Here is a 23,203-nt window from a genome sequence, read left to right on the forward strand (position 1 = left end):
AAATTAAATCATTTATAGATTATTTCTTCAATTTAAATCCTGGTAAATATTCAATTTTATTTATTCAATATTACTATAATATGTTATTTATTATAGCAGAATATTTAAATATTTAAAATGTGCCTAAACTTGGCTAAATAAATATAATATATGTCATCGACTTTCTTAGGTATAAGTTAAGATTTTAATAAATCTTTCTCTGAGTCTTATGATAAAATTTTTGAATCCATAATGAAATTATTTGATAATTAATATAAATATCTAAATATAATCTTGAAATTCCTAGATATAAATCTTTGCAATCAAGATCTTTAAAATGTATTTGAAGAAACCCCTTTTAATTTCTTCTCTGTGCACAATGAGATGCTGCAGGAAAAAGGATAACGCGACAAGGAGCGGTGGCAGCAGTGAGTGAGTGTTTATTTTATAGCCCGCAATGGAGTTGCCTGGCCATGGAGAAAGGACGAAGGAAGGTTCGAAGCTGCCGGATCTGCCGGATCCCATTTCCCACCTAACCGACAAACGCTTTGCCCTCCGCCGGGCTCTGCTCTGTTATTATTGAAGAATTATTACGCGATGGTGTGGGGGCGAGAATCCTGGCATCCAGCATCCTGCCGGCACAACTTGCCAGTTGCCAGTTTGCCAGTTTTGCCGATGTTGGCGACTAATAGTGCTGAGCCCGCAGAGAACAAAAAAAAAAGTATATATCCTTGCAGCAAGCAGCGTTTGCTCTCCTCTCGCCTCTTCATTTTTTCCCTCAATTTATACATTTGCGCATAAAAAGCAAGTGTAAAAGTTTTGCATATTCATGGCGCTTTAAATGTCGTCGCCAAGCCACGAGGATGGCGACGTCTGAAGTGCAGCAGCAGCCACAAAGGCAAAAAGCAACGCACCAACTAGCAAAACAAAAAAAAAAAACACAAATAGTAAACAAAAAGAAACAATAATAACCAGCCACTAAAGTTAGTTATGTTAGATATCCTAAGAAAAGGAAGGTAATCTATATTTGAATAGAAGGTTTGCTGAAAAAGTTATGCTGTTTGCATTTATATAATAATTTATGATTGAGGATTCAATTAATTACCCTTAGCAGAAAATAAAGAAATATTAATAAGATTTTAAAATTAAAATTATAGTAATAAAAATAAAGTACAAACTAAACCTATTTGACCAGCTTCTACCTTTACTTTCAAAGTTTCTAACTATAATATATTTTCAAACATTATAAAATATAGCAAATTCACATTAAATTTCTTAAAAATTAAGCCAAAGCAAAACATGGTTAAATTCTATTTAATAAATTATTATTATTATTATTATAGGCCAAAGCTTAGTACTAATTCCAGGGTATTAAACCTTCTACTCGCCTTGCGGCCAACTGGTTGTCTACAACCTTCAACTTTTTTATGCTGTTGCATGCCGCAGTATCAGTCCTCGGGAAGCATGCAGGGAAAATATAGAGGGGGAAAAATCCAGGGAAATGGAAAAACAGGGCATCAACGGAGGCAACAACAAAAAAGTAATAACATCAACCATAAAAGTAGCTACATCAGTTGGCAGATGGAAGCAGCCAAAGGGACTGAAATCGGACTGCAAAAAGAGAAGGGATAATATATATATATATATATATCTATACGGAGTAGACAACCGACTGCCGCAGACATATTGTGTCTGCAAAACTTTGTTGACAAAAGCAACAACAGCAGCAACAACAATAATATGAACCAACAAAAAAAAACAAGACGATGAGGAAAACAGATGGGGAAAAGTGTCTCGATTTTCCGTTCAGTTCTCGCCTCGCCCGATGCGTGATAAAAACCGCGCAATGAAGCGCATGTGAAAACAATGAGATTATTGCTAGAATTTATGTGAGCTCCATGAACTTCATTCTCCGGTCTCCATTTTCCATTTCCCGCATTCTCAATTTACCGCTCCCCCCACCCCACCCCAATCGCAGACAATCTTTCTCGTGTAATTGCCGACATGTCAGCACATTAAACGGCTATAAAACGGCAAGCAAAACTGGCCAATCAAAGGCAACTTGTCCGCATCAGAGGCGAACTTTTCTAATTTATGGCCATTTCATGGGAGGGTCGTGCATTGTGCAACAGTTAAGCGCCGCCGCCGCAACTGGCCTTTGAACTTTCACCCGGACCACATTTACATGGGCCTTCTTCCACCCTTCACTCCCACCCACAACTTCTACCCCTTTCCATTTGCGGCAATCTCATCTGAGAAATGGCCTCGGTCCGGGACGGTCTCCTCCGCGCTCTGGTTACGTGGCTCCACAATTTATCATGGCACTAATGAGCATGAAATAGGACAAGGTTTATTAAATTTCCCTTTTAAAATGTGCACATGCCAGGCACATGGCAGTGCAGGAACAGGTGGAAGAGCCAAGAAAAGGACACATGGCAGAGCAGTTGATTTTAAAGGTTGTTAGGTCTTGGTTACAAATATAAAACAGAAAAACTTTTTACCATTTTTCCTTTATTATTTATTATGAAATTAAGAGTTTATTTAATAAGAAAGAACATTAAATTAAACTATTTCCCATATAAAACTGACTACAACATATAAAGAGCTAGTTGTATGAAATTATATATATATTTAGGATTTTAAACTATCTATGATTTTCTACAGAAAACTGAATTTTTCCTCAGGATAAATATTTAAAATTGTCATACAATTTTTAATAAATTCTTCTTTATTAATTAAAGAACATTTAAACTTCCCTCTTATCACTGGACCCTACTAAACGAAGGCAACAAGTTTCTTGATGCTCATCAGCAGCGAGGAGGCAACGTAAGTGTGGCGCCAATGGTTTCCTTAGCGCTCAACCACCACAACAGGAAATACCAGCCTGAAAGGAAAACCGGAAGCCACCCACATTCGGTTCGGCGCCCCCACCCCCCCGAGCACCTTTTCCTGTCGCCTCACAAAGTCCAAGCAGCTGCTGCCCGGCGGGCAACGAAATGAAAAATGTCCGCAAGTGCGAAAATGAATCTGCCTCATGTTGCAATTTATTATGCCAACATAATAAATATTATATACAGTTTGTGTGAGAAATTGAAGAAGAAGAACCTCGCTCTAGGGAGTCGTTTCTTTCGTTTTTCTTTTAGTTCCCTTTTCTTTTTTTTGAGGGTACTTGGTCGTATGAGGTAGCTACGAGTCCATTGGGTGTCACAGTTTCCTTTTTTTCCAGACTGACAGTTGGAGAAATGTTCTGGGAGCAAATAATGTTTGGACTGTCCCACTTTAGATATTGTTTTTCCAGCAGCTTTTCTCTTTCCAACTAATTATAGGTAGGAAAAATTAGATTTCAGGCTAAGAGGAGCAGCAAACTGGCTAACTAATGGAAAATTCTTGTTAGTAAGAAGTATAATTAGTTACAAATTAATTTAAAAAAACGTGGTCAATGAAAACTACTAAGATAACACATGTGTAAAATTTACATATTCCCTAAAATATTTATTTAAGCTTCTCATAATTTTCATATCACGTTTAGAGCTATTTTTAAACCAGACTTTCAACCCATCAAAATCAACAATGACTGTCAAAATCTATGGTGTCTTCATTGATATTCAGAGTTAAACACTGACTAAGTAATGTAGACTTACTGATCCAAATCGGTTAGCTTGTTGATCTTCTCATTTACGCCTACACTTAGGCCTTTTTTCCATCCCACAAAGATGTGAATATTTCGTCTGCACGCAATTTCTATAAATCATTCAGATTGTCAACATGAATTCATTTCTTGTGCTAGCTCCTTGTTGTTCCCAGAAAGCGGAAATGTCCAAGGGGACAGGTGGCTGAGGATCTGGAACTGGATTTTGGGCGGGAAAAGTTGCGCGGCATTGTGATTTTGTCAGCCATGTGTGGGTGGTGGCTGTGTGCAAATATCAGTAACAGTTTGTGTGGTATCCTTTTGTCCCTCCCTTTAGCTTTGCGGTTTGCAGCTCTGTTTTGCTACCATTGTTGTTGTTATTCAAGCAAATTTATTTGCCTGCTGCCAGTGCCACTGCCAGTGCTATTTGCTTTTCATTTCCGGCCACGTCGACAAATCACAAAACAACCCGAAAAAGGATATTATCTGCAGCACAACGGTTCGCCTCAGGCTTCCTCTATTTGTCTAAATAATTTGCAAAGCATTTTTCGTTTCATCGCCAGCCGATTGTGTGTGTGAGAAGAAGATATTTTCCCGCTCTCTTAATGGTCATTTAAGGTGGTCCTCCTTGGCTCCCCTTTGTGTGTGACCTTTCCATCTTGATCTTGGTTGTTTTGGGGCCGGACCCAAAATGGGTAGCCGTTGTCCACTCAATTTTCCACTCACGTGTGCAAATAGAAAACCAGAACTGAATACACACACATGGAAAAAAGATGTGTAGCATATATAATAAATATAAATAAAGAAGAAGTCATTTTCTTTTAGTATTTCTTGAAGTAAAACATACAAGGTTTATTTAATAATAAAAGAAATTAACACATGTTCTATACATCCCATATATTTCTAAATAAAATCATATGAAAATTAAGAACATTAAATTGTTAGCTGTTCTCCCAGTGCTGTCCAATTCTTGTCACATTTATAATGCTAATTGTTTGACCAAATGTTTGCGTCTCCGAAATTTCCACTTGTCATCCCAATGATGATGGCTCACTTAGTTTATAAGCGATTTGAAAGCGAGTTAAAGCCGTGACGCCTACACCTGCTGTTAGTCGTTGAGAGCACGATGTGGACTACGGGTCTACTCTTGGCTTTGGGCCTGCTCAGCCTGTTACCATTGGGACTCGGCTCAGACTATCGGAATCTCACGGAGTTTATGAAGCATCGCCAGAAGCGCTGGTTGATCTATCAGAATAGTGGATCTATGAAGTTCAGCATTGGCCCATCGCTGCCAATTCCGCTGGAGGATAAGGTGACCTTTCGTTCCTGTGTCCTTTCGTTTACGCTCCAAGGTGGCACCTATAGCCTGCCCACATCGCCCATTTGGCCGTGGGACAAGTGGGAGGGGACCTTCGCCCGATCCTTGGTGCAGATGAAAAGGAATATCGAGAGACATACGGCCAATGGAGGAGTCCGATATGCAGACGATGCCAGGTTATTGATGTACACAGCTCTGGAGGAGTATATGGGCAGAAGGAATAACGATTTGGCCATGGGCAGGCAATGCCTGCTGCGATCCATCTGCGAGAATGCTCAAATCCATCATCATATTGGCGTATTCTCCGAAATTATGGATATTATACTCAGGTGAGACCCATAAAACTAGGTAAACTCTTGTTTAAGCCCTGATAATCTGACAATCGACTAACCCACTTTAGCCCCGGCAAAGCCGAACTGGATAACTCCTATCACGAGGCCTATGCAGCCGGAAAGGCAGGAGCCAATTGCCTGCAGCGCTACAGGACCTGTCCACGGGGTCTCAACTTCCTTGACGGGCTGCTGATTGTGGAGGATGATTGATTTACTGCCGTCGCTGCGGAGTACTAAGCGAAGGAAAATGGGGATCCGCAATAAAGTTTCCAGGCAAATCAAAGTGCATGTCTAATGGGTCTTGTCCTGATGTCGGAATCCGCTTGTTCTTGCTGCATAATTTGGGGCGGAAATGCACGGAAGCATGTCTGAGGGGCAGGAAACTGTGTTGACTTGGCTCAAGGATGAGCATGTGTGCATATCGATGCAGGCTTGCCACAAGCACATGCTAGGTTTATGCGGGATCCGATTTTGGAATATATTTAAAATAATGTATTGGGGGTTATTCTAGATTGTGAGATAAAGTTCAGAGCAATTAATAGGAGTCATATATTAGGAAAAAGTAAATAGAAATTAGAATACATTTCGAAGGCGTTGGCCTTCTTTTATGTAATTAAAAAAAAATTAAATTAAACCCATACAAAATAATAAAATAAATAAATTAAATGAAAATGTTATATTTTCCGCTTTAATAATTAATTAAGAGACTGATCAACAATATTTTTATATTATCTCATTGAAGACAACATTGCGTATACTTAATATAACATCTAGACAACATTGCGTGTTGGTGTTCTAACCCATAATTTCTGTCTTTATTTACATTTATTAAAGTAATTAATTAAAAGACTGATCAACAATATTTTAATATTATCTTATTGAAGACAACATTGCGTATACTTGATATGACATCTAGACTACATTGCGTATACGCTGCGTTGGTGTTCTAAACCATTTTTTCTGTCCTTATTGACATATTCTTTTCTGTTATCGTAATATTTGTCACGTGTAAACTCAGCAGCCGCAGACATTAGTTACCTATTCCTCTGCGCCATCACAAGTTCAAACACCGCAAAGTTGTGCAGGCCGCCGCCACTCCCCCCCTCCTTAACCCGTCTCCACATCTCCCTCGCTAACTGCACTTTGCATGGCTCCCCCCTCGCATGGATCAAGCTCCTCCCCCCGCCCCCTGTTTTCCGCTGCTTGGCGCTCCTCTTTCGTTGTTCGCGTTGTCATAATCGCATTTGAATTAGCTTTGCACACAAGACGCAGCTGATGCGAAAGATGGCGTCCACACAGGGTCACCGTAAGCCAAGACATGAGATATATCAAACTTAAAGATATTAATAATACATTAACAAAACAAAAATAAAGCGAAATGAAAAGGTTTGCCAGATTAAAAAAATATATATATTTAATTGTAGTATGCAGAATTGTTAAGCTTATAAAAACATGCACAGTACAGTTTTCCGAATTGAAATAGATTTTATTTTGACTTAGTTATGGGTTTATAAATATGATTTGTGCAGAAATTATCACTGGAAAATATTGATAAACATTCATTAAAACAATGCGAATATTTAAGGACTTCCTGAGAGTATAAAATGCTCAAAAATGCAGTGATTTTAAAAAGTCATATATATTCAGATTCGTCTTTAAAATCTATTTAAATTAGAAATAATATATATCAAAACAATAATTTTTAAATTTTTGATAAGTTTTATAAGGGGTTACCATCGTCAAAATTTTCAAAAATTTTGCCAAAAAATTTAATTTTTATATTTATAAACTTAGTATGCAGATTTATTAACATAATAAAATCTATTACTGTAAAGCTTTCCGAATTGAAATTGAATTTATTTTGACTTAGTTGTGAGATTTTTAAATTTTAATTTCTGCACAATTTCAGTAAGCTGCACCCTGTATGGAGACCAAAGAGCCATTTTCCTCCTCCGTCGGGCGGCGTCTGCAAGCCTAATGTGCCACTTAAGACGCATTTATTGTCTTTAGTTGGTGTTGTTGTTGTTGCTTTGCTGGGGATGTGAATGTTGCAACCGGGGTGTGTTGTTGGCGGTTCTGCATTTTCCATTTAATTGACGCCATTGTTGACAAAATGGCGGTCGTGTGCGGGCTTTCGCTGCATCGCGTTTGCTGCTCCTCCAAGCCAAAGTTGCAGCCAGCCACAAGCCATTAATGTTAACGGATTTTTACCCGGAAAGCTGAGGGGCTGCACACGGTCATGTTTCTGGTTTACCAGAAACGGAACTGCCAGGTGGAGCAAGAGGAGGTGGAAGGCGTGGCAGTGGCTGCAGAAGCAGCAGCACAAATCACTTGCAATTAGTGTTAAAAATTCAACGTTAAGCCAAGATGCTTGAGACTGATTGTGATGGGTGTAAAGTTGACGAGTGATTGCTGTTGATCTAACCGAGAACAGCAATAATCAAGGTAATCGGGGAGTTATCTGGATTTATTTTGAGGTTTCACAGACAATCATGGAAGTAATAGAATATATGTGGGAATTAATTATTTACAAATACTTTAAGCTTTGCCCGCAAAGCTCTTTGAAATGTTAGTAATCCACTTCAACTGTATAGGCATCCAGAACGCTCTCACCCCTTGGGCAAGCCGGAAATTGATCTAAACAGTCCATACCAGCTCGTCCTGCTCCTAAAGCATCTGTATATTCCACATCCATACGCGTTTTACCAGGTCTGTAGATATATATTAAGAATTTTAAATCTATTTAACTTTAAAATAAGAACTTACGTTAGCAGGACGTTGAGCAGTTCCGACATGATTCCCACATGATGTTGTACCTGGGCATTTTCACAGATCCCGCGTAGCAAACACTGACGACCTCGACCCACCGTTCCACTGACTTGGTCCATGTACTTCTCCAAGGCAGCATAGACAAACACTCGGGTGTCATCCTCATGCGTTTCGTCCAAGCTCCTGATCTTTTCCTGAAGAGATCGCTGATAGATGGTCTCCCATTTGTCCCACGGATAAAGCGGAGCTGATGGCAAGGTAAATGCTCCAAAGTGAAGCACATAATAGTATACCATACTGCGCCAGGTCACCGGGTCCTCCAATTGGGTGGCCAACACTGGACCCACCACCAAGCGGATGGTGCCACCATTCCTATAGATCAATTGATGGCGCTTCTGTCGGGCGTGTAAGAATTCCGTAATATTTTGACCCAAAGAAGGAACCACAGTTTCGTAGGCACCACTGGCTAAAGGCAGAAACGAGCCTAGCAGAAATATCCAAGTCAACAATTGCATTTCAAAAGCGTCTGGCAGTGACACAATACCTTTCAAGAATGAAGAGCACTGGAGTTGGGCACCGATCTGCGCTGCGTTGCGATTGAAATAAATATTGATTCGATCAATTAGCATCCTAATTGGGGTTATAAAGACATCCAGAATGTGTGTGCCTGGCCCAGCTCTCTTCGTTCTGCATAAATAATTTTGTAAATAAATACAGTCAGTATTCTGGAAAAAAGAAGAACAAGTAAAACCTTATTAAAAAATTCTTCATAAAATAAAGTATATACTAACCTAAAATAAATGGGAAAACCTAAAATGGAACCCTTTTTAAATTTCATAAAGACAAGACCAAAGCGTAATTATATTATAAAGTAAACAATTTCATCAAGATTATTACGAGAACCTAATATATATAAGCATTTGAATTTCCCGCCCACTTGAAGCAAAACGGCCAGGGCTGCCTGAAACGATGTAAGCTCTTTGATGCGTTCCGCAAAAACTGTTACGTTTCGTACATTACGGAGTGCGATTACGTCTTGTTTATTTAGATGTGACCAGTTGTTGTGTAGCAGAAAATTCTTTTTCTGACGGACAAATCTTGTGATCATATTGTTGTTGTTGCAAATTAATAACAATAATAATAAAGTAGTTTCTTTGCATTTTTGGCTTTTGTTGTAGCTGTAAGATGAATGCCGTGATAGCCCTGTGTCACTTCTGCGAGGCGCACGGCCCCTGCGCCATCTTCTGCACCCAGACGCTGAGGGATACCAAGCTGGAGGACCTGACTCTGGACCAGCAGCAGAACCAAAAGACCTGCTCCGCATGCAATTACTCCATGGGGCGGAATAACAATGCCATCTACAGCAGGGACACGGAGAGCGGGGCGACCTTTGTGAGCACCAAGGTGGCGGTGCTGCCGGAGGTGGCCAGTTTGGTGAAGCAGGCTGCAGTACTGAGCTTGAGCAACGGAACGGATTCCAGCAAGGATGGCGAGTTTGTGTTCTTTGGAGACTCCGCCCGCGGTCACATCCTAAGCCACACGTTCCGGGTGAGCGACCTGCAGGCACGTGGCTACTCGCAGCTCTTCTCCATCATTGTCCTAATGAAGGACAAGTACTTCCTGCTGAACATCAAACCCTTTCTGGCGGAACACCTCAAGAAGGTCTCCTCGGAGCTGCAGGCAGCGGCCAGGAAAACGAAAGAGGCCGAGGAACTCACATGCTCGGCCAGGCAGAGACGCCTCTCGGGTGCACAGATCCTGCTGTCAAGGTCCCTGCTGGAGCTCACTGGCGAAGAGCACATATTCGCCCAGCTGCACTCTCACTTCTCGTGGCTTCTGCTGGCCGGATCCCGCTTCCTAACCGAGCATGTGACCTTCGGGAATCTGCCTTGGTTGCCGCCACAGAGCAGTGGCCGTCCGCCTGCCCAGCGCCTAACCTACAACAGCTCCACCCTGCCCATGATTGAAAGCATCGATGACCCAGATCTTGAAGAGTTCTTCTCGCTGCGACATCTAAAGAGCGTTGTGCGTAAGGAAGAGTTCGCCACGGTGTGCTATTGCGCCTTGACTGGCGTCAAGATCGTGGTGCGCGGGGATCCCAGAAAAACCTTCCGGTTCATGGTGTGCCTTAAGAAACTGCTGCCCGAGCCCATGCACAATCTTATGCGGATTGACGCCCAGCATCAGCACTCCATTAGCTCAGAGTATAAGATCATATCAGTGTCCAACGATATAGCCGTTCCCATGGCCAGTGCCTCCGTATACAGAATAGATTTCCTAGACAAGCACGTCAACGGGCACGAGGTGACCGTCAAGTGGCCGGGAGAGTTGCCCAGAAAGTGTAAGCATCTTTCCAACAGGAAAACATCCTAATCCATCTCTAAACTAATAAATCCTCTCCCTCTAGTGCCCGATCTCATGGTGAAGCTGCTGAAGGCCGTGGAGGAGAAGAATTTTACAGAACTGGTGCTCAACAAACAGACCAAGGTGCTCATCGAAGAGTGGAAGAAGTATGTAGTCCTCGTATTATTCCAAGTATTCCACATCTTATCATTCGTATCTCACCGACAGTAAAGTGACCTGCCTCAATCACGCCAAATCCAGCAGCGTCCAGGGTAAACTAAAGAAGGTGCTGGGTGTGCAGCCACACGATCAGCCGGTGGTCAATTACTGGAGCACGCATCTGCACTAGCCGCTGGAGAGGCGCACACCACACACTTTTGTACATTGCTCAAGAACATTCTTTTCACCTTTTGGAATAAAACCACTTTATTGCCACGGCGAGTACGCGACGGCGAGACAAATCAATATCTTAACCAAAAGGGTGCCAAATCCAGTCCAGCCAGCAAGGTGTTTACTTCTTGTAGCCGCAGCTGGAACGACGACCACGAGCGCGCTCGAACTTGCGTCCCTTGGAACGGACATAGGGGCGGGTGTGCGAGTGGGGCACACCGGGCGCCTTGCCGAAGTGCTTGCAGGCAGTGCGGGCAGTACGCTTGCCCTGCAGCAGCAGGGTGTTCTTGCCGGTGGGCGAGCGCAGAGCGAGCTGATCGAAGGTCAGGACCTCGCCGCCAGCCTTCAGGATGCGCTCCCGGGCGGTCTGGGTGACATGCAGGGCGCACACCGTAACCTTGGGGACAACCAGCAGACGGGCATCGTCGGTGACGGTACCAACAACCACGATGGTAGACTCGGGCTGGTTGGCAGCCTTGAAGAAGCGAGCAATGCGCTGCAGCGATAGTGGCGGCCGGTTGATCTTGCTCATGAACAAACGCTTCAGGATGATGCGGTTGAACTTCTTGTTGGTGCGGCGCTGCAGGAAGCGGTACAGCTGCAAAGACAACGAGAAAATCACATTAATGCCACGTTCAATCGGGTTTGTCCACCATTTTGGCCTTACCTTAACGAGCAGACGCAGGTAAACATCCTGGGATTTGGGCTCGGTTCTGCGAACCTTGCGATCGTACTTGTGGTTGATATCAATACCCTGCAAAGGAAATACGATTAGCACTAGGCGTGTCGTAGCCGCGGCAACGCATTTTCCCGATTCACTTTGAATAACTTGCAGCCATTTGCGAGATGTTTACAAATTATTTTTCAGTTTTCGTTATTTGCGTTTCTTACCATTTCGGCGACCGGAAAAAGAAAGAGACGTGCTAACAAAACATCGGAATACTATCGATACTATCGATGATGGGTATCGTTTTCAAACCATCGAATTTTTGCACTATCGATGTATTGATAAAATAAATAATAATTAACACTCGAAAAGTTTATTTTGTTTAAAAACAACGAACTACATTAAATTCTTATACTAATTATTAAAACATATTCCTTGAAATAATATTCTGAATTTAATTTTGAGTTCTATATGCTTATTAAAAACATTGACTATTTCGGCAGAGGTCTGGGTTAGTTGTAAAGGCAGACAATTTCTATTTTTTCTTAAATAAATAAATAAATAAATAAATAAAACCTTACAGTATGCTCTCTTAAAAATTTAAAATAAAATGTAATTTTTCCTTTTGTGTTCATTAACAATAAGATAATTGATAAACATTAAAAAGTAAATATATATATTTATTATTATTTATTTTTTTTGTTTCTCACCTTAATGATATATGATTTTTTACGTTTTAGTTAGCTTTTATATTCTTTAATATTGAGACAATATATAAAAAAAATCAAACGAAATGTGATTTTTTCCATTTAATTCTATAGTTTTACATATTAACTAATTTTTAAAATTATTAATTATTAAATGTTATAATTATAATAATATATAATATAATAACAATAGACATTTTTTAATGTAAAATATAAATAATATATGTGCATTTCTTAAAATAACTATAGTATCCATGTTTAATTCCTAAAAACAATAATAAAATCGATAGTGGAAAACATCGATTTTGTGCCATCTCTAACTTTAACTGAGAGGAAAACGAGCTTTTTAGAGGTGAAAAAAACTCGATGTATGGAGACATTGATGTTTTCGACGTTGTTCATCTATCGATGTTTTAAAATAATTAAATAATATTTTTAAAATAATTGAAAAGCACACTTGATGTTGTCCAGTGGGACTTATATAATTTCCAATTTGTTAAAATTATAGTTTTCCTTATATTCAATTATAGTCCATAAAATCAACACTAAATTCAAACACAATCAGAAAAAATGCAAGTATGCGGAATGCAGTTTTTACATGAATTTTCAATACAATTTAAATTAATTTGAATTTGTTGTTCATATATTAAATTATGAGAATAATACATTAAAAACGCAATATTAGCGAAGCTTAGTGTAAGAAATACTCGAATGACACGAATATAAAAATTTGTTATTTTATTTAATAAAAAGATAAGATATTCAATTATAAACTTTAAGCGATCGGCTAACCGAAATTAAATTCTAATTTTATTTAATATTTAATTAGCTTATTATTTTATTTCGCAACGCAAAAACCATTACCTTCATTAAAATATTTTTATCGGCTAAGCTTTATACAAATCGGACTGCTATATCAAATAGTAATTATATGAGCCTTTTAAAATGTATCCAAATTTGTTATATATTCTATATTCTATTACACATAATATCGATGAGGTTAAATTCAAAACCGCAAACATACACTTTTCTTGTTGGATATTGTTTCAGCTGAAATTGTTTTTATTATTTTAATTTATTCAAATTGATTGATTTTATTCAGATTATAGTAAATAAATATATATAAATATTTATAGATAATATGTAAATTAAATATTTCTAGTAAGACCGTCGAGTATTAGTACAATCGTCCGCTCTGGTCACACTGAAAATACCGATGGCAGCGAATTTACGTAAACCAATTGTGAGTAAAAACTATTAATTATAAATAAAATTAAACAACCTTGTATTTTGTAGGTAGCGGGAAGCCTGCACAGGTTTTTCGCCTCCGCCGCTAAGGCTGCAAAAGCCAAGCCAAAGAAGACCAGCTCTATAGCCGCTGTCGGCGAATCTATTGCCTCCAAGGGGTATGTTTTTCGCACATTTTTACTGAACACATTTGTTAATATCCTCATGCTTGTAGTTTTCTGCGTCCTCACAAGCCGTACACACCACCCAGCGATGCAGCGGAACGTGTACGATCCGTGGCCGCCACTCTACAGTTGAAAGGCGACAAGCTAGAGAACCTGTCTGAAAAGTTCAAATTCTTATCCGCCTGCTTCCAGGAGCTGCAGCACGGAGTGCCCAACTCCCAGGTGCACGAACTGCGTACTTTGTCCGATGTTATCGCCTTTTACGAGACGCCCGTGGACACAACAGTTCCACTGGATGCCCTGAAACGTGTTGAGCTGCCTGAGAATCTGCACATCCAGTACGAGTACTTGCGCTTTAATCCCGAGACGGACACCAAGTTTGGGGGCAAGACAGCCTTTCCCAAGAGCTCCACGCTGGTCACGGGTCTTAAGTACCGCGGCAAGTATGAGGGAAATGAGGCCAAGCGATCTTGGCCCTAGAAGCACCCATCAGTTAGTTGTTATGGTATTACATTTAATAAATATCGTGTATCTAAAAGTGCTGAGATACAGTTTGCACCAAATCGGAGTTGTAAATGCTCTCCAAAGCGCCCAAGACACGCTTATCTCCAAGCAGCTCCATCAGTCGTTTGTCCTCCTTCACCGCCTCAAATGTGGGATACATTAACTCGCAGTTGATCGCTGTCACCGCCGGCTTGTTCATGATGCTCAGAATCTTCTTCTGCAGCTCAATCTCTGGATCAGGAGCCTTAAGCTTGGCCAGAGCATTGGCCTCGCCAACCTCACGCTTTAGCTGCTCCTCCCGCTCCTTCTCCAGATAGTTAATGATCACTTCATACTGCGAGGCCGTCAGGGGATGGCTGTCTGCTAATCTCTCAATGAGCTCTTGCATGTGATCGGGATGTCGCCGCTGTCCCTTGTGAACGGCTGTGGTCACTCCTGGTGTTAAAGCATCACGTTGTTGCTTTTGCCGAAAATCGGTGGCAACCAGAGTGATAGCATCCTCGAGCGGCATATTACGATGCTCGGCAGGCACCCCATAGAGGATATTTACTGTGATGCTGTTCAGTTCCTCGTGCTGCGGCGTGACCAAAACGGCATAAAGGCAGCCCCGTGATGAGATATTGGCCAACACCTTACCCAGCAACACGTCTTCGTTTGGAAAGAGCACATCCACCCGAAGGCCGGCGTTCTTTAGCCGCTCCTCAACGTACTCCGCGTACTTGCTGCCGGAAAAATTTAATGAAAACTTAAATGAGGCCAATGCCGACCACCACTTACGTGTTTTCCCGATTGACCACTATGATCTCGCAATCATTAATCAACGGCTGACCGGCTGCAGCCGCTGCGGCGGACATGACAATCCCACCCTGCACCGTAACCTGTGCGTTTTTCATTTGGTTTTTCTTGGCAATCGCGTTGGCCTGTTTCGACTTAATGCTAGCGTTGCGCACCGTGAGCACGTGCGACTTAAAGGTTGACTTGTTCAGAGCAGCAGCGGCTTTATTGGCCGTTTCCTCCGCTTCGAACTGCACGAATCCGTAGTTTTTCTGAACCATGGATCCTACAACCTTTCCATACGGCTGGCAGATGCTCACCAGCTCCTCGCGTGTGCATATGGGCAGGTTTCCCAAAAAGATACGGTTATGTACCAAGGCCGGATCCTTCGTTATATTGTAGCCCTGAACAGAATCGCTCATAATTTAAAGAAATTCAGTTTTTCAGGACTCCCGAAAAAAAAAACAATTATTTACAATTTACAATGTGGCCAGATCAATGTTGCCACGGAAAAACAGATTGTGAACATTGCTAGGGTTGCCAGCATGCATAAATCTTATGATAATAATAATATTTGTAATTTATTTATTCTTGAAGTTATAAGATACTGTACTGTAATAAGGGTTATAACTTATCTTTTTAGTACTCTTGACTCAGTTCTAATTGTTACATTGTTCATTCTAAATAAAGTGGTTCACTATAAAACAGTTCAAAATTTTCTGAAAGAAAACGTGTTCAATGTAATATGCAAACACAAGGCTTTGATTGTAAAAAAAATTTGTCGCTTTCTTTGAGTTGAAAGGAAAAATGTCTTTAATGTTTTAATAGTTAATGGGTTACAAATAATTATAATTTCTAATCGTTTACAAGGTCTTGTTGCAAATCTGAAACATTTTAAAAATTATTATTCCACGCAGAACTGCATACAAATTTGTGTATATAACAGATTATTATTATTATAATAATTTACTTTTATTAAGTGCTTGCCATATAACATTTTGTTTAATAGTTAACACCAAATAGATTTTTTTTCCAATTTTGTCTATGAAAATCGAACTGGTTTCGCCTTAATTACTTAAACGATTTATATATTTGTATTAAAATGTGAAAAACTATTTGCACTTAAAATTGGAATATTATTTATTGCCATAGAATTTGAATCAATTTAATTTTAAACACATTTAATCTTTATAAAAAAAATATATATAAAAAATAAAGGTTACATTTTTAACATTCAAACTTAAATGTTTTATTTTTAATTGTGTTTTAAATATTTAATAAAAAAAATTTAATCATAATTACTTAATAAAATAAACTTCATAACTAAAATTACGAGCAGGTGGTAACTCTGAAAGCTATTCGATTAAAATTGTGTTATCGTATTTATTTATCTTTCAACGGAAGTTTTAAAAATGTATTTCAATATTTGGTCTATTGATTCAACGCATTAAACATAATGCATAGGTTGCCGCCACCGACTCCCAGTCCGGTCAGCACATACTGCTCCGATCTCGAATACAAAGGATATGTCGGCTCGCAAATCCCGCGCAGGTCGCAGCGGCTGATCGACAAGGAAAATCAGGAATTGGCCAGGACTGCAACTCCAAAATGTCATTCTCCGCAATTGTTTGGGGAATCCGATGATATTTACAGTCAGCTACTCTGTCAGCAGGAGAAATCATCGTCTAAAGTGGTCCACTTGAAGAAAACTGATGAGGTGCACTCAAAATCTGTGGATCAGATTGGGCACGCCAAAGTTCCGGTCAAGTTGGTACACCTGAAAGAACCAGAATCCTCCGATAAAATGATCCACTTAAAACATTCAGATCAAATCCTATGCTTGAAGTCGTCAGTTAATATTCAGACCTCAGCGAAGATTCTGCACTTAAAGCAGCTTGAGGAAGTCCCGAAAGCTGATCCCCAGAAAAATGTCGAGAACTCTACGCCATCAGAGGACATCAAGAAAACATCCAAGAAACTCCAGGAAGCTGTACCCCAGAAAAGCCGGAAAAGGAAGAGCATCTATCAGCCGAGTTCACAGCCAGCAGCAAAGATACGTTCAAGAACTCCGTTAAATCGCCACGCAGCAGTCAAGACACCGCTCTCCAAGAAGTATTTAAGCTTATCCCCGACCTCCTCCCAATCAAAACTTCCTTCCAAGTATCCAGAACATTTTGACAAACAGCTGAAGGACATTAATTTGCAAGTTAAATCGGAGCCGGCGCGGGTTCCACTTCAGGATTTGTGTCCCACTCCTGAGTGTACCCCTATCGTAGCCACACAAGGCGGAATTTGGAACAAATCGTCCCCAACTGTGGATTCTGAGTGCTCCTTGACAATCTCCTTGAGCGATTCCATATGCGAGATCTTCGGTTCCAAGGATGTTAATGACATATTGAATATTAAGAGTCCGCGGCAGTATATTCTGATCGAGGAGCATCTGCCGGCCGTGGCCACCATGCTGAATGTGGACGTGGATCGCCTGCGTAATGTTTTGGAAATTACGCAGCGTTTGAGCCACGAGCAGATTTTGGGATTTCCCATAAAGACGGAGCCATCATCATCATCTGCCGATGGTTCAGTTCCAAATTAGTGAATCCTTCAGGTCTAGTTCTTAACCATTCGCTATCTGTATACTTCTTGTAGGTTAATAGGGTTAAATCATGTCCCAGCTCATTCCTAGAGTATCTGGATCTGAACCTAGTTTCAAATTTAAAATGTATTCTTCATCTTTGTATATTTTTAAGTTGTATTTAATTTGTTGTTTTTGTTTCTTGTTGTTGTTATTTTGCCTTAGACTTTCAGAGTGCACAATTTCTTTAAACCTTTTACTTTGTTGTATATTTTAAGTTACTAATGCTAAACGTTATCTAGACTTTATTATACTTCATAATTGGTTTGCTTTCCTTTCTATGACAATGCAGCAGCAATCAATTAATCGATCTGGTTTCTGTTATCTGTTCTCCGTTTATGTTTCTACGCGTTCCTCTTTGTTTAATATTTGTTTACTCTGTTCAACGTATATACAACCGCCTGGATTTAGAGTTACAGCTGCCTCCTAGTAGTCGCTGTCGTAGCTGCCGTCCTGCTGCGCCTGCGTGGAGTCGTCCGATCGTTCCGAGGTGGGCTCCAGATCAACATCGAGAGCTGTATTGTTGGTCGGACAACAGCTGGGATGGGCCATAGAGTCGAAGGCATCTTTGATTTGATTGTTGGCACCCTTGGGATCCAGCTCGGTGGCCCAGCTGAAGTGCATCAGCGCCAGATCCATGTTGCCGAGCGTCTTGTGTATCTTGCCGATCAGATAGAACACCACAGACTCCTTGGGCACGACCTCTTTGAGCTCCTCCAGCTCGCGCAGCGCCTCCTGGTACTTGCCCAGCGAGAAGTAGATGGAGCCGCGATGGAATCGGGTCAGTGGGTTTTTGGGATCCAGCGTCGCGGCCGTATTTAGCGTCTGAAGCGATAGATCCTTCTTTTTCATATAGAACTGCATGGCGCCGATGTGCACCAGGATCACCGAGTTCTGCGGATTGATTTTCAAAGCCTTAACGTAGTGTTTTTCCGCCTGCTCATACTTCTCCTGCTTGGAGTATATGGTGCCGATGCCGAACCAGGCATTATAGTGACGCGGATCCCTGACCACGGCGGCTCGGAAGTAATCCATCGCCTTGTCGAATTCCTCGGTGAGAACGAGCTCGTGACCTAACAGCGTATAGCTGTAGACGAAGTCCGGATCTACTTGCACCGCGCGTTTGAAGAACTTGATTGCCGTCTCGTGTTCCTTTTGCAACGAGAAGCAATTGCCGGACACACACCAGGTCACCGGGCTGGTCTTGTCCTGGTTTATTAGATCCTGTGCCAACGCTGAGAGTTCCACTTCGCGCTGCAGATGCCACAGGGATGAAGAGTAGATCTCCATGTACTCCAAGCGACGCGGTTCCGCCTTGTGGATCCTCTCAAAGATCTCCACTGCCGCCTCATAGTCTCGCATCTCATACCGAGCTATTCCAATGAGCGACTGCACCCAGCTGGATTTCAGGTGGTGCTTTGGTATCGTCGTCTCCAGCTGCTTCACAGCCGCCTTGCACTGGAAGTTGGATAGTAGCTGGTAGGCTTCTGCTAAGTTTTGAAGCAGGACCATCAGCCCATCCGCCGATTGCTTCTTGAGTCCCAGAAGCTGGTGAGCCATCGTTTGGGCGTTATTTAGGCTGTTGTTCAGCAGTACTTTGGCCTCCTCGGCAGCACTCCGTCCGCCGCTGTTGTTAAGTGCACCCGAGGAGGTGATGGTCTCCACCTTCTCCTTGCGCTTCTCGGACAGGTGATGGGACTTTTCCTCAATCAGTTCGTTATTCAGACAGATCTTGGTCATCCGTGACTTGGTTTTCCGAGGCGGTGAGCGTGGCTGCACGAACTTATTGGCTATGTTGGGCGACTTATTGTTCTCCTTGACCGAGTAGGCAGAGTTGCTGAACAGCCGCGAACTGCGGCGCACTGCCGCGTTGGGATTGGGCGGCACATTCAGATTCCCATTGTTGCCCACATTATTATTGTTCGGAGTGCGCGGGGTTATGTTTCCGGCCTGCGTGAAGACGGCGGGTTTATTGAGGCTGCCCTCTTTGCGGTTGATTAGGCCGCCGACATGAGTCTTTAGCTTCTTGCCCATCATCTTGGGCTCCTGATTGACCTCGGCCAGCATCTGTGGCATCGGTGAGTAGCTGACATTCATCACAGGAGTATGAAGGCCAATGATGGAGCCATCTCCGGCGGGACAGGGACTAGTCAGTGGCATAACGCCGAAGCTGGGAGTGGGCGGTGTGATGGCCGATAGGTATTTAAACTGTCTCCGGAAGGGCGTGCCGCCGGTCATGTCGTATAGCTGCTGCTGCTGAGCTACCGGGTCCTGGGTATAACCCATGGGTGTATCTTCCAGCATCGCCAGCATGCTGGAGTTCTGCACCACGCTACCGCCGCGCAGCATGCTGATCGAGCTATTGAGATTGTTGTTATTATTGTTGTTGTTATTGATGGGCGTCACCATGTTGCTGTTGCTATTGTGGTTCTGATTCTGGTTGAGTAGCTGCACCGGCTGCTGATTTTGGTTCTGCTGCTGTTGCTGCTGATCCCCAGGCGTGGTTAGGATGTAGTTGGAGATATTGCTTAGGTTCGTTATGAGTGACTGATGCACCTGCTGCTGGGGATTCTGCTGCTCGGCGCCAAACACCACCATGGAGTTGGCGTTTGCACTGCTGCCCTGGCAGGTGTTGAACACGTCCGTGCTCTGTATTTGGAATGTGGCCGCCGCATCCGTGTCCTGGCCCAGCAGGCACAGATCAGCGAAGGCATGCCACATGAAGGGATTCAGCTTAAGCGCCCGCCGCAGCGCACTGACCGCCAGTTTGTTGCGCTCGGTCAGCACGCAGATCTGCGCCATCAGTTGGTACGCGAAGCACGCCACGTCTCCAAAGTCCCGCTGCAGCTCGTCAAAGTTCTTGGCATCCCCGAATCCCGACGAGATCAGCGCGCTCTCGGCTTCAGAATATTTCTTCAGCTCGAAGGCACATTTGGCCTGCAAAAAGCGGCACTGCGGCGAGCTGCGTCCCTGCTCCTTGAGCAGCCAGTAAGCCTGGTGCACCTTGTTGAAGCGGTAGTAGCTCGTGGCCAGCAGGAATACAGTCTCGTCGCTCTCCACTGCAAATAAACCCAAGGAAACAGTCAGTTATGTATTCGCCAAGACCCGAGACCTTGACCCTTTACCTTCCGAGTATAGGCGCTCCGCCAGGAAAACAGCATCCTTGAGGTCGTAGTAGTTCATGCAATGCCATATGGCGGCCTTAAATGGGTGAAAAGGAGAGAGTTCGATGGATTACAACAAGCCAGGGGGTCTGGGGAGGCATCGATTTACCTGCACGGGCTCTTGGATCATCATGTCTAGTTTGACGGCGACTTCCGAAAATCACTCCGTGCTCTCAGTTCTACTGTTCCGGTGGCTGGCAGCGACTTCTAATTCTTTGTTCACAATAATTTAAGCATGCGGTGTGTACAAATCGAACAAATTATCATGTCGCCACTCGCATACAGTTCGTCTGGCGAATTTTCCAAACAATATTACAGTGTTACAAGTACGTTGCAAAAAGAAAAAGTTTGCTGTGTGTGATTGGCGTGTGTAACCCGAATGCGGATGCGGGGGCTTGGGGCGCTCCAGGCGGCGGCGTCGTTTGCGATGGCGGTGTCGGCGGCGGCAGCGCTGCTCTCGCTACCCTGACCACTCCACTCCACTTCCACTTTTTAATATTGCAATTGGTTTGAGTCGAGCCTTCGCTCAGCTTCGCCTTCTGTACACACACACACTGTGGTCGGGGGGTCGCTTTTCGACACGGCTTTTCGGGGGTTTGCTGTCGTTAGAGGCGCACACGAAAAAGATCTGCAAACGGCAACGACTTCAGGCTACACCTTGGCCACATTTTAACTATTAATAATTAACTGCATTCGCGGTGCATTCTATTTTAAAAGCAAAAACTAAAATTGCTCTGCCGCGAGCTGCAAAAACATCGTTATTGCTATCGTTATGACTATCGTCTCGCACTGGCGATATTACAAAAACTCCCTGTCCATACTAAAATATCGATAAGTTCATGTTGAGCACGCGACCCTGCCTATCGATGCCCACAGCGTGACCGTTTGAAAAAGTCACGAAATACTCCAAAGACGATCTATTTGGAAAGTTTTTTTACTGTTAAATATTCACAACGTAAAAGTTAACAAATTAAAACTAAAGCTAAAACTAATTATATAAAAATAAATTTATAATAAAGATAAAAGAAATAGTACACTAGCCATCAAAAGCTACGATAGTTCCCTGTGAATGGCAATTAAATGTCAAATATCGTGTTATCGAACACAAATTAAAAATAAATTTGGAAAATTTATCAAGCAATTAATTAACCCCCATCATCATCAAAAAAAGGTTGTCTTATCCTATCATACATAAATATAAATAAGTTGCTCTGAAAAATCTTTTTTACTTTAAATATATGATACCATTGCCCAATGTTGAAACAGGATACCTAGCACATTTTAAAGTACCTAAAATCACCATGGTATTGTTAATTTATCTGCCTAAGTGTTTGCTATAATTTCTTCGCAAAAATTATAAAATTATTCAATTTTTACCATAAAGCACTTTGTTAAAATAAAAATTTTCATAAGAATCGAGCAATGGTTTCTTAACAATACCCTTTTATTAAATACCTAGCTTATAATAGATTATAATTGTCCCGATCTTCCTACTGCGAGTCGCTGGAACTGGAACTGGAGCTGTCGGTGGACATCACCTCCACATCGTCCTGGGTCCTCGTTTCCAGGGCCACAGTGTTACCCGAAGCACCCATAGTCATGTGCAACTCGCCCAGATTCCAATTGAATTGGTTTTGGAAGGCATTTGGCACCTCACCGCCTGCCCCACTTCCACTGCCGCTTCCCGCGCTGCCGGAGAGAGATCGTTGCTGCTCAGAGGGGATCCCACTGTTTTGATGCGTTACAAGTCCTCCATTGATATTCTGATCGGTCTTGCCCAGGAGACCATTTCTCATCTCAATGTCAGTAGGATACGGTCTTCGTAGGTCTCCGATGCACCAGGTAAGAGGAGCACTAACCGCATTGGCGGAACTAATCCGATGAGCGTACTTGATAAGCTCCTCTGAAGACACCGGTCTCTTGTTAGCCTGGTTTATGCTAGCCAGCTTCTGGCGCGCCTGGAATATGGCTGTGGATAAGATGAGCTCCGCATCCTTCAGAGACTTCTGCAGCTTCTGTATCTCCCGGTCCTGATCCCAGTTGAGAAATTCATTAGAAATACTGGATACCTTTTTGATTAGACAGTTACTCACGTGAACCTCCACCTTGGCACGCAACTTGTCCATTGCCTCCTCAACTTTGGCCTGCTCTTCCGCCAGTTCCAGCATTTTCCGGAACTCTTCATCTTTGGCGACCAGCAAGTCCAGCAGGTCCCCCAGCTCTGTGCTTGATATTTTCTGGTGTGCCTGCTCGATCAGTTCCTTGGCTATCACCTCGATGTCGTCGATTAGCAGGAGCAGACGCTCCTTTGTACTCAGGTGAAAGGCCATATTTGCAGCAATTCGCCAATTTTAAGATTTGTTTACTATTTCATTAAAACGCAGTGAGACCGTAATGGGAAATCTATTTATTACCAAAATTCTTACTACGTAACGTAAAAAATACCACCACGTAATAAAAACGGAATAAAACGTAAACGTAATAAAGATGTAATAAAGTGGTTGCCAGATATGACTTGGGGCTGTGTTGCCATATAGTTTTAAAAAGAATTTACATTTCAAATTCAAATATGAAAAGCTTGCGA

General features: G+C 42.3%; 9 protein-coding genes across 9 annotated transcripts; 4 read left to right on the plus strand and 5 right to left on the minus strand.

Moving 5' to 3' along the window:
• Window positions 1–4,733: 4,733 nt before the first annotated feature.
• LOC110186831 (uncharacterized) lies at window positions 4,734–5,467 on the plus strand. Its single transcript, XM_020956123.2, has 2 exons — window positions 4,734–5,254; window positions 5,326–5,467. The coding sequence occupies exons 1-2, from the start codon at window positions 4,734–4,736 to the stop codon at window positions 5,465–5,467; spliced, it is 663 nt and encodes a 220-aa protein (XP_020811782.2).
• A 2,239-nt stretch (window positions 5,468–7,706) lies between these two features.
• Window positions 7,707–8,556, minus strand: LOC110187526 (uncharacterized). Its single transcript, XM_020956925.2, has 2 exons — window positions 8,024–8,556; window positions 7,707–7,968 (listed from the first exon to the last, which is right to left on the minus strand). The coding sequence occupies exons 1-2, from the start codon at window positions 8,539–8,541 to the stop codon at window positions 7,827–7,829; spliced, it is 660 nt and encodes a 219-aa protein (XP_020812584.2). The 5' UTR covers window positions 8,542–8,556; the 3' UTR covers window positions 7,707–7,826.
• Window positions 8,557–9,009: 453 nt separating this feature from the next.
• Window positions 9,010–10,830, plus strand: BHD (folliculin). Its single transcript, XM_020956059.2, has 3 exons — window positions 9,010–10,367; window positions 10,434–10,536; window positions 10,598–10,830. The coding sequence occupies exons 1-3, from the start codon at window positions 9,212–9,214 to the stop codon at window positions 10,716–10,718; spliced, it is 1,380 nt and encodes a 459-aa protein (XP_020811718.2). The 5' UTR covers window positions 9,010–9,211; the 3' UTR covers window positions 10,719–10,830.
• Window positions 10,770–11,745, minus strand: RpL18 (ribosomal protein L18). The gene is made up of 3 exons (XM_020956071.2): window positions 11,651–11,745; window positions 11,427–11,513; window positions 10,770–11,357 (listed from the first exon to the last, which is right to left on the minus strand). Exons 1-3 carry the CDS (start codon window positions 11,651–11,653, stop codon window positions 10,881–10,883), a joined length of 567 nt encoding a protein of 188 aa, XP_020811730.1. The 5' UTR covers window positions 11,654–11,745; the 3' UTR covers window positions 10,770–10,880.
• Window positions 11,746–13,287: 1,542 nt separating this feature from the next.
• Window positions 13,288–14,108, plus strand: mRpL50 (mitochondrial ribosomal protein L50). Its single transcript, XM_020956515.2, has 3 exons — window positions 13,288–13,376; window positions 13,430–13,539; window positions 13,596–14,108. The coding sequence occupies exons 1-3, from the start codon at window positions 13,350–13,352 to the stop codon at window positions 14,023–14,025; spliced, it is 567 nt and encodes a 188-aa protein (XP_020812174.2). The 5' UTR covers window positions 13,288–13,349; the 3' UTR covers window positions 14,026–14,108.
• Neos (nuclear receptor coactivator protein neosin) lies at window positions 14,039–15,348 on the minus strand. The gene is made up of 2 exons (XM_020956503.2): window positions 14,827–15,348; window positions 14,039–14,771 (listed from the first exon to the last, which is right to left on the minus strand). Exons 1-2 carry the CDS (start codon window positions 15,243–15,245, stop codon window positions 14,078–14,080), a joined length of 1,113 nt encoding a protein of 370 aa, XP_020812162.1. The 5' UTR covers window positions 15,246–15,348; the 3' UTR covers window positions 14,039–14,077.
• Window positions 15,349–15,904: 556 nt separating this feature from the next.
• Window positions 15,905–18,069, plus strand: mei-P22 (meiotic P22). Its single transcript, XM_020956782.2, has one exon. The coding sequence runs from the start codon at window positions 16,280–16,282 to the stop codon at window positions 17,414–17,416; it is 1,137 nt and encodes a 378-aa protein (XP_020812441.2). The 5' UTR covers window positions 15,905–16,279; the 3' UTR covers window positions 17,417–18,069.
• Window positions 17,555–21,441, minus strand: Cdc27 (cell division cycle protein 27). Its single transcript, XM_020956889.2, has 3 exons — window positions 20,729–21,441; window positions 20,581–20,656; window positions 17,555–20,514 (listed from the first exon to the last, which is right to left on the minus strand). Exons 1-3 carry the CDS (start codon window positions 20,750–20,752, stop codon window positions 17,882–17,884), a joined length of 2,733 nt encoding a protein of 910 aa, XP_020812548.2. The 5' UTR covers window positions 20,753–21,441; the 3' UTR covers window positions 17,555–17,881.
• A 604-nt stretch (window positions 21,442–22,045) lies between these two features.
• On the minus strand, window positions 22,046–23,051 carry MED4 (mediator complex subunit 4). Its single transcript, XM_020956820.2, has 2 exons — window positions 22,713–23,051; window positions 22,046–22,649 (listed from the first exon to the last, which is right to left on the minus strand). The coding sequence occupies exons 1-2, from the start codon at window positions 22,947–22,949 to the stop codon at window positions 22,110–22,112; spliced, it is 777 nt and encodes a 258-aa protein (XP_020812479.2). The 5' UTR covers window positions 22,950–23,051; the 3' UTR covers window positions 22,046–22,109.
• Window positions 23,052–23,203: the final 152 nt, after the last annotated feature.

This window comes from Drosophila serrata, unplaced genomic scaffold (assembly GCF_035046125.1).
Source record: "Drosophila serrata isolate PLE 108 unplaced genomic scaffold, ASM3504612v1 contig_217, whole genome shotgun sequence".
NCBI lineage: Eukaryota > Metazoa > Arthropoda > Insecta > Diptera > Drosophilidae > Drosophila > Drosophila serrata.

Excerpts from the sequence above, each read along its gene's own strand:
- BHD (XM_020956059.2), top strand. The coding sequence starts at position 9,212 with ATGAATGCCGTGATAGCCCTGTGTCACTTCTGCGAGGCGCACGGCCCC. Across the intron at positions 10,368-10,433 it reads GGGAGAGTTGCCCAGAAAGT|TGCCCGATCTCATGGTGAAG; the intron begins GTAAGCATCTTT and ends CTCTCCCTCTAG. Across the intron at positions 10,537-10,597 it reads CTCATCGAAGAGTGGAAGAA|TAAAGTGACCTGCCTCAATC; the intron begins GTATGTAGTCCT and ends TCTCACCGACAG.
- LOC110187526 (XM_020956925.2), bottom strand. The coding sequence starts at position 8,541 with ATGCAATTGTTGACTTGGATATTTCTGCTAGGCTCGTTTCTGCCTTTA. Across the intron at positions 7,969-8,023 it reads CTGCTCAACGTCCTGCTAAC|ACCTGGTAAAACGCGTATGG; the intron begins GTAAGTTCTTAT and ends ATATATCTACAG.
- mei-P22 (XM_020956782.2), top strand. The coding sequence starts at position 16,280 with ATGCATAGGTTGCCGCCACCGACTCCCAGTCCGGTCAGCACATACTGC.
- RpL18 (XM_020956071.2), bottom strand. Across the intron at positions 11,358-11,426 it reads ACCTGCGTCTGCTCGTTAAG|CTGTACCGCTTCCTGCAGCG; the intron begins GTAAGGCCAAAA and ends TTGTCTTTGCAG.
- Cdc27 (XM_020956889.2), bottom strand. The coding sequence starts at position 20,752 with ATGATGATCCAAGAGCCCGTGCAG. Across the intron at positions 20,657-20,728 it reads TGATCCAAGAGCCCGTGCAG|GCCGCCATATGGCATTGCAT; the intron begins GTAAATCGATGC and ends CACCCATTTAAG. Across the intron at positions 20,515-20,580 it reads GGAGCGCCTATACTCGGAAG|TGGAGAGCGACGAGACTGTA; the intron begins GTAAAGGGTCAA and ends GTTTATTTGCAG.
- mRpL50 (XM_020956515.2), top strand. The coding sequence starts at position 13,350 with ATGGCAGCGAATTTACGTAAACCAATT. Across the intron at positions 13,377-13,429 it reads CGAATTTACGTAAACCAATT|GTAGCGGGAAGCCTGCACAG; the intron begins GTGAGTAAAAAC and ends TGTATTTTGTAG. Across the intron at positions 13,540-13,595 it reads GAATCTATTGCCTCCAAGGG|TTTTCTGCGTCCTCACAAGC; the intron begins GTATGTTTTTCG and ends TCATGCTTGTAG.
- LOC110186831 (XM_020956123.2), top strand. The coding sequence starts at position 4,734 with ATGTGGACTACGGGTCTACTCTTGGCTTTGGGCCTGCTCAGCCTGTTA. Across the intron at positions 5,255-5,325 it reads ATTATGGATATTATACTCAG|CCCCGGCAAAGCCGAACTGG; the intron begins GTGAGACCCATA and ends AACCCACTTTAG.
- MED4 (XM_020956820.2), bottom strand. The coding sequence starts at position 22,949 with ATGGCCTTTCACCTGAGTACAAAGGAGCGTCTGCTCCTGCTAATCGAC. Across the intron at positions 22,650-22,712 it reads GTGCCAAGGTGGAGGTTCAC|GACCGGGAGATACAGAAGCT; the intron begins GTGAGTAACTGT and ends AACTGGGATCAG.
- Neos (XM_020956503.2), bottom strand. The coding sequence starts at position 15,245 with ATGAGCGATTCTGTTCAGGGCTACAATATAACGAAGGATCCGGCCTTG. Across the intron at positions 14,772-14,826 it reads GTGGTCAATCGGGAAAACAC|CAAGTACGCGGAGTACGTTG; the intron begins GTAAGTGGTGGT and ends TTTTTCCGGCAG.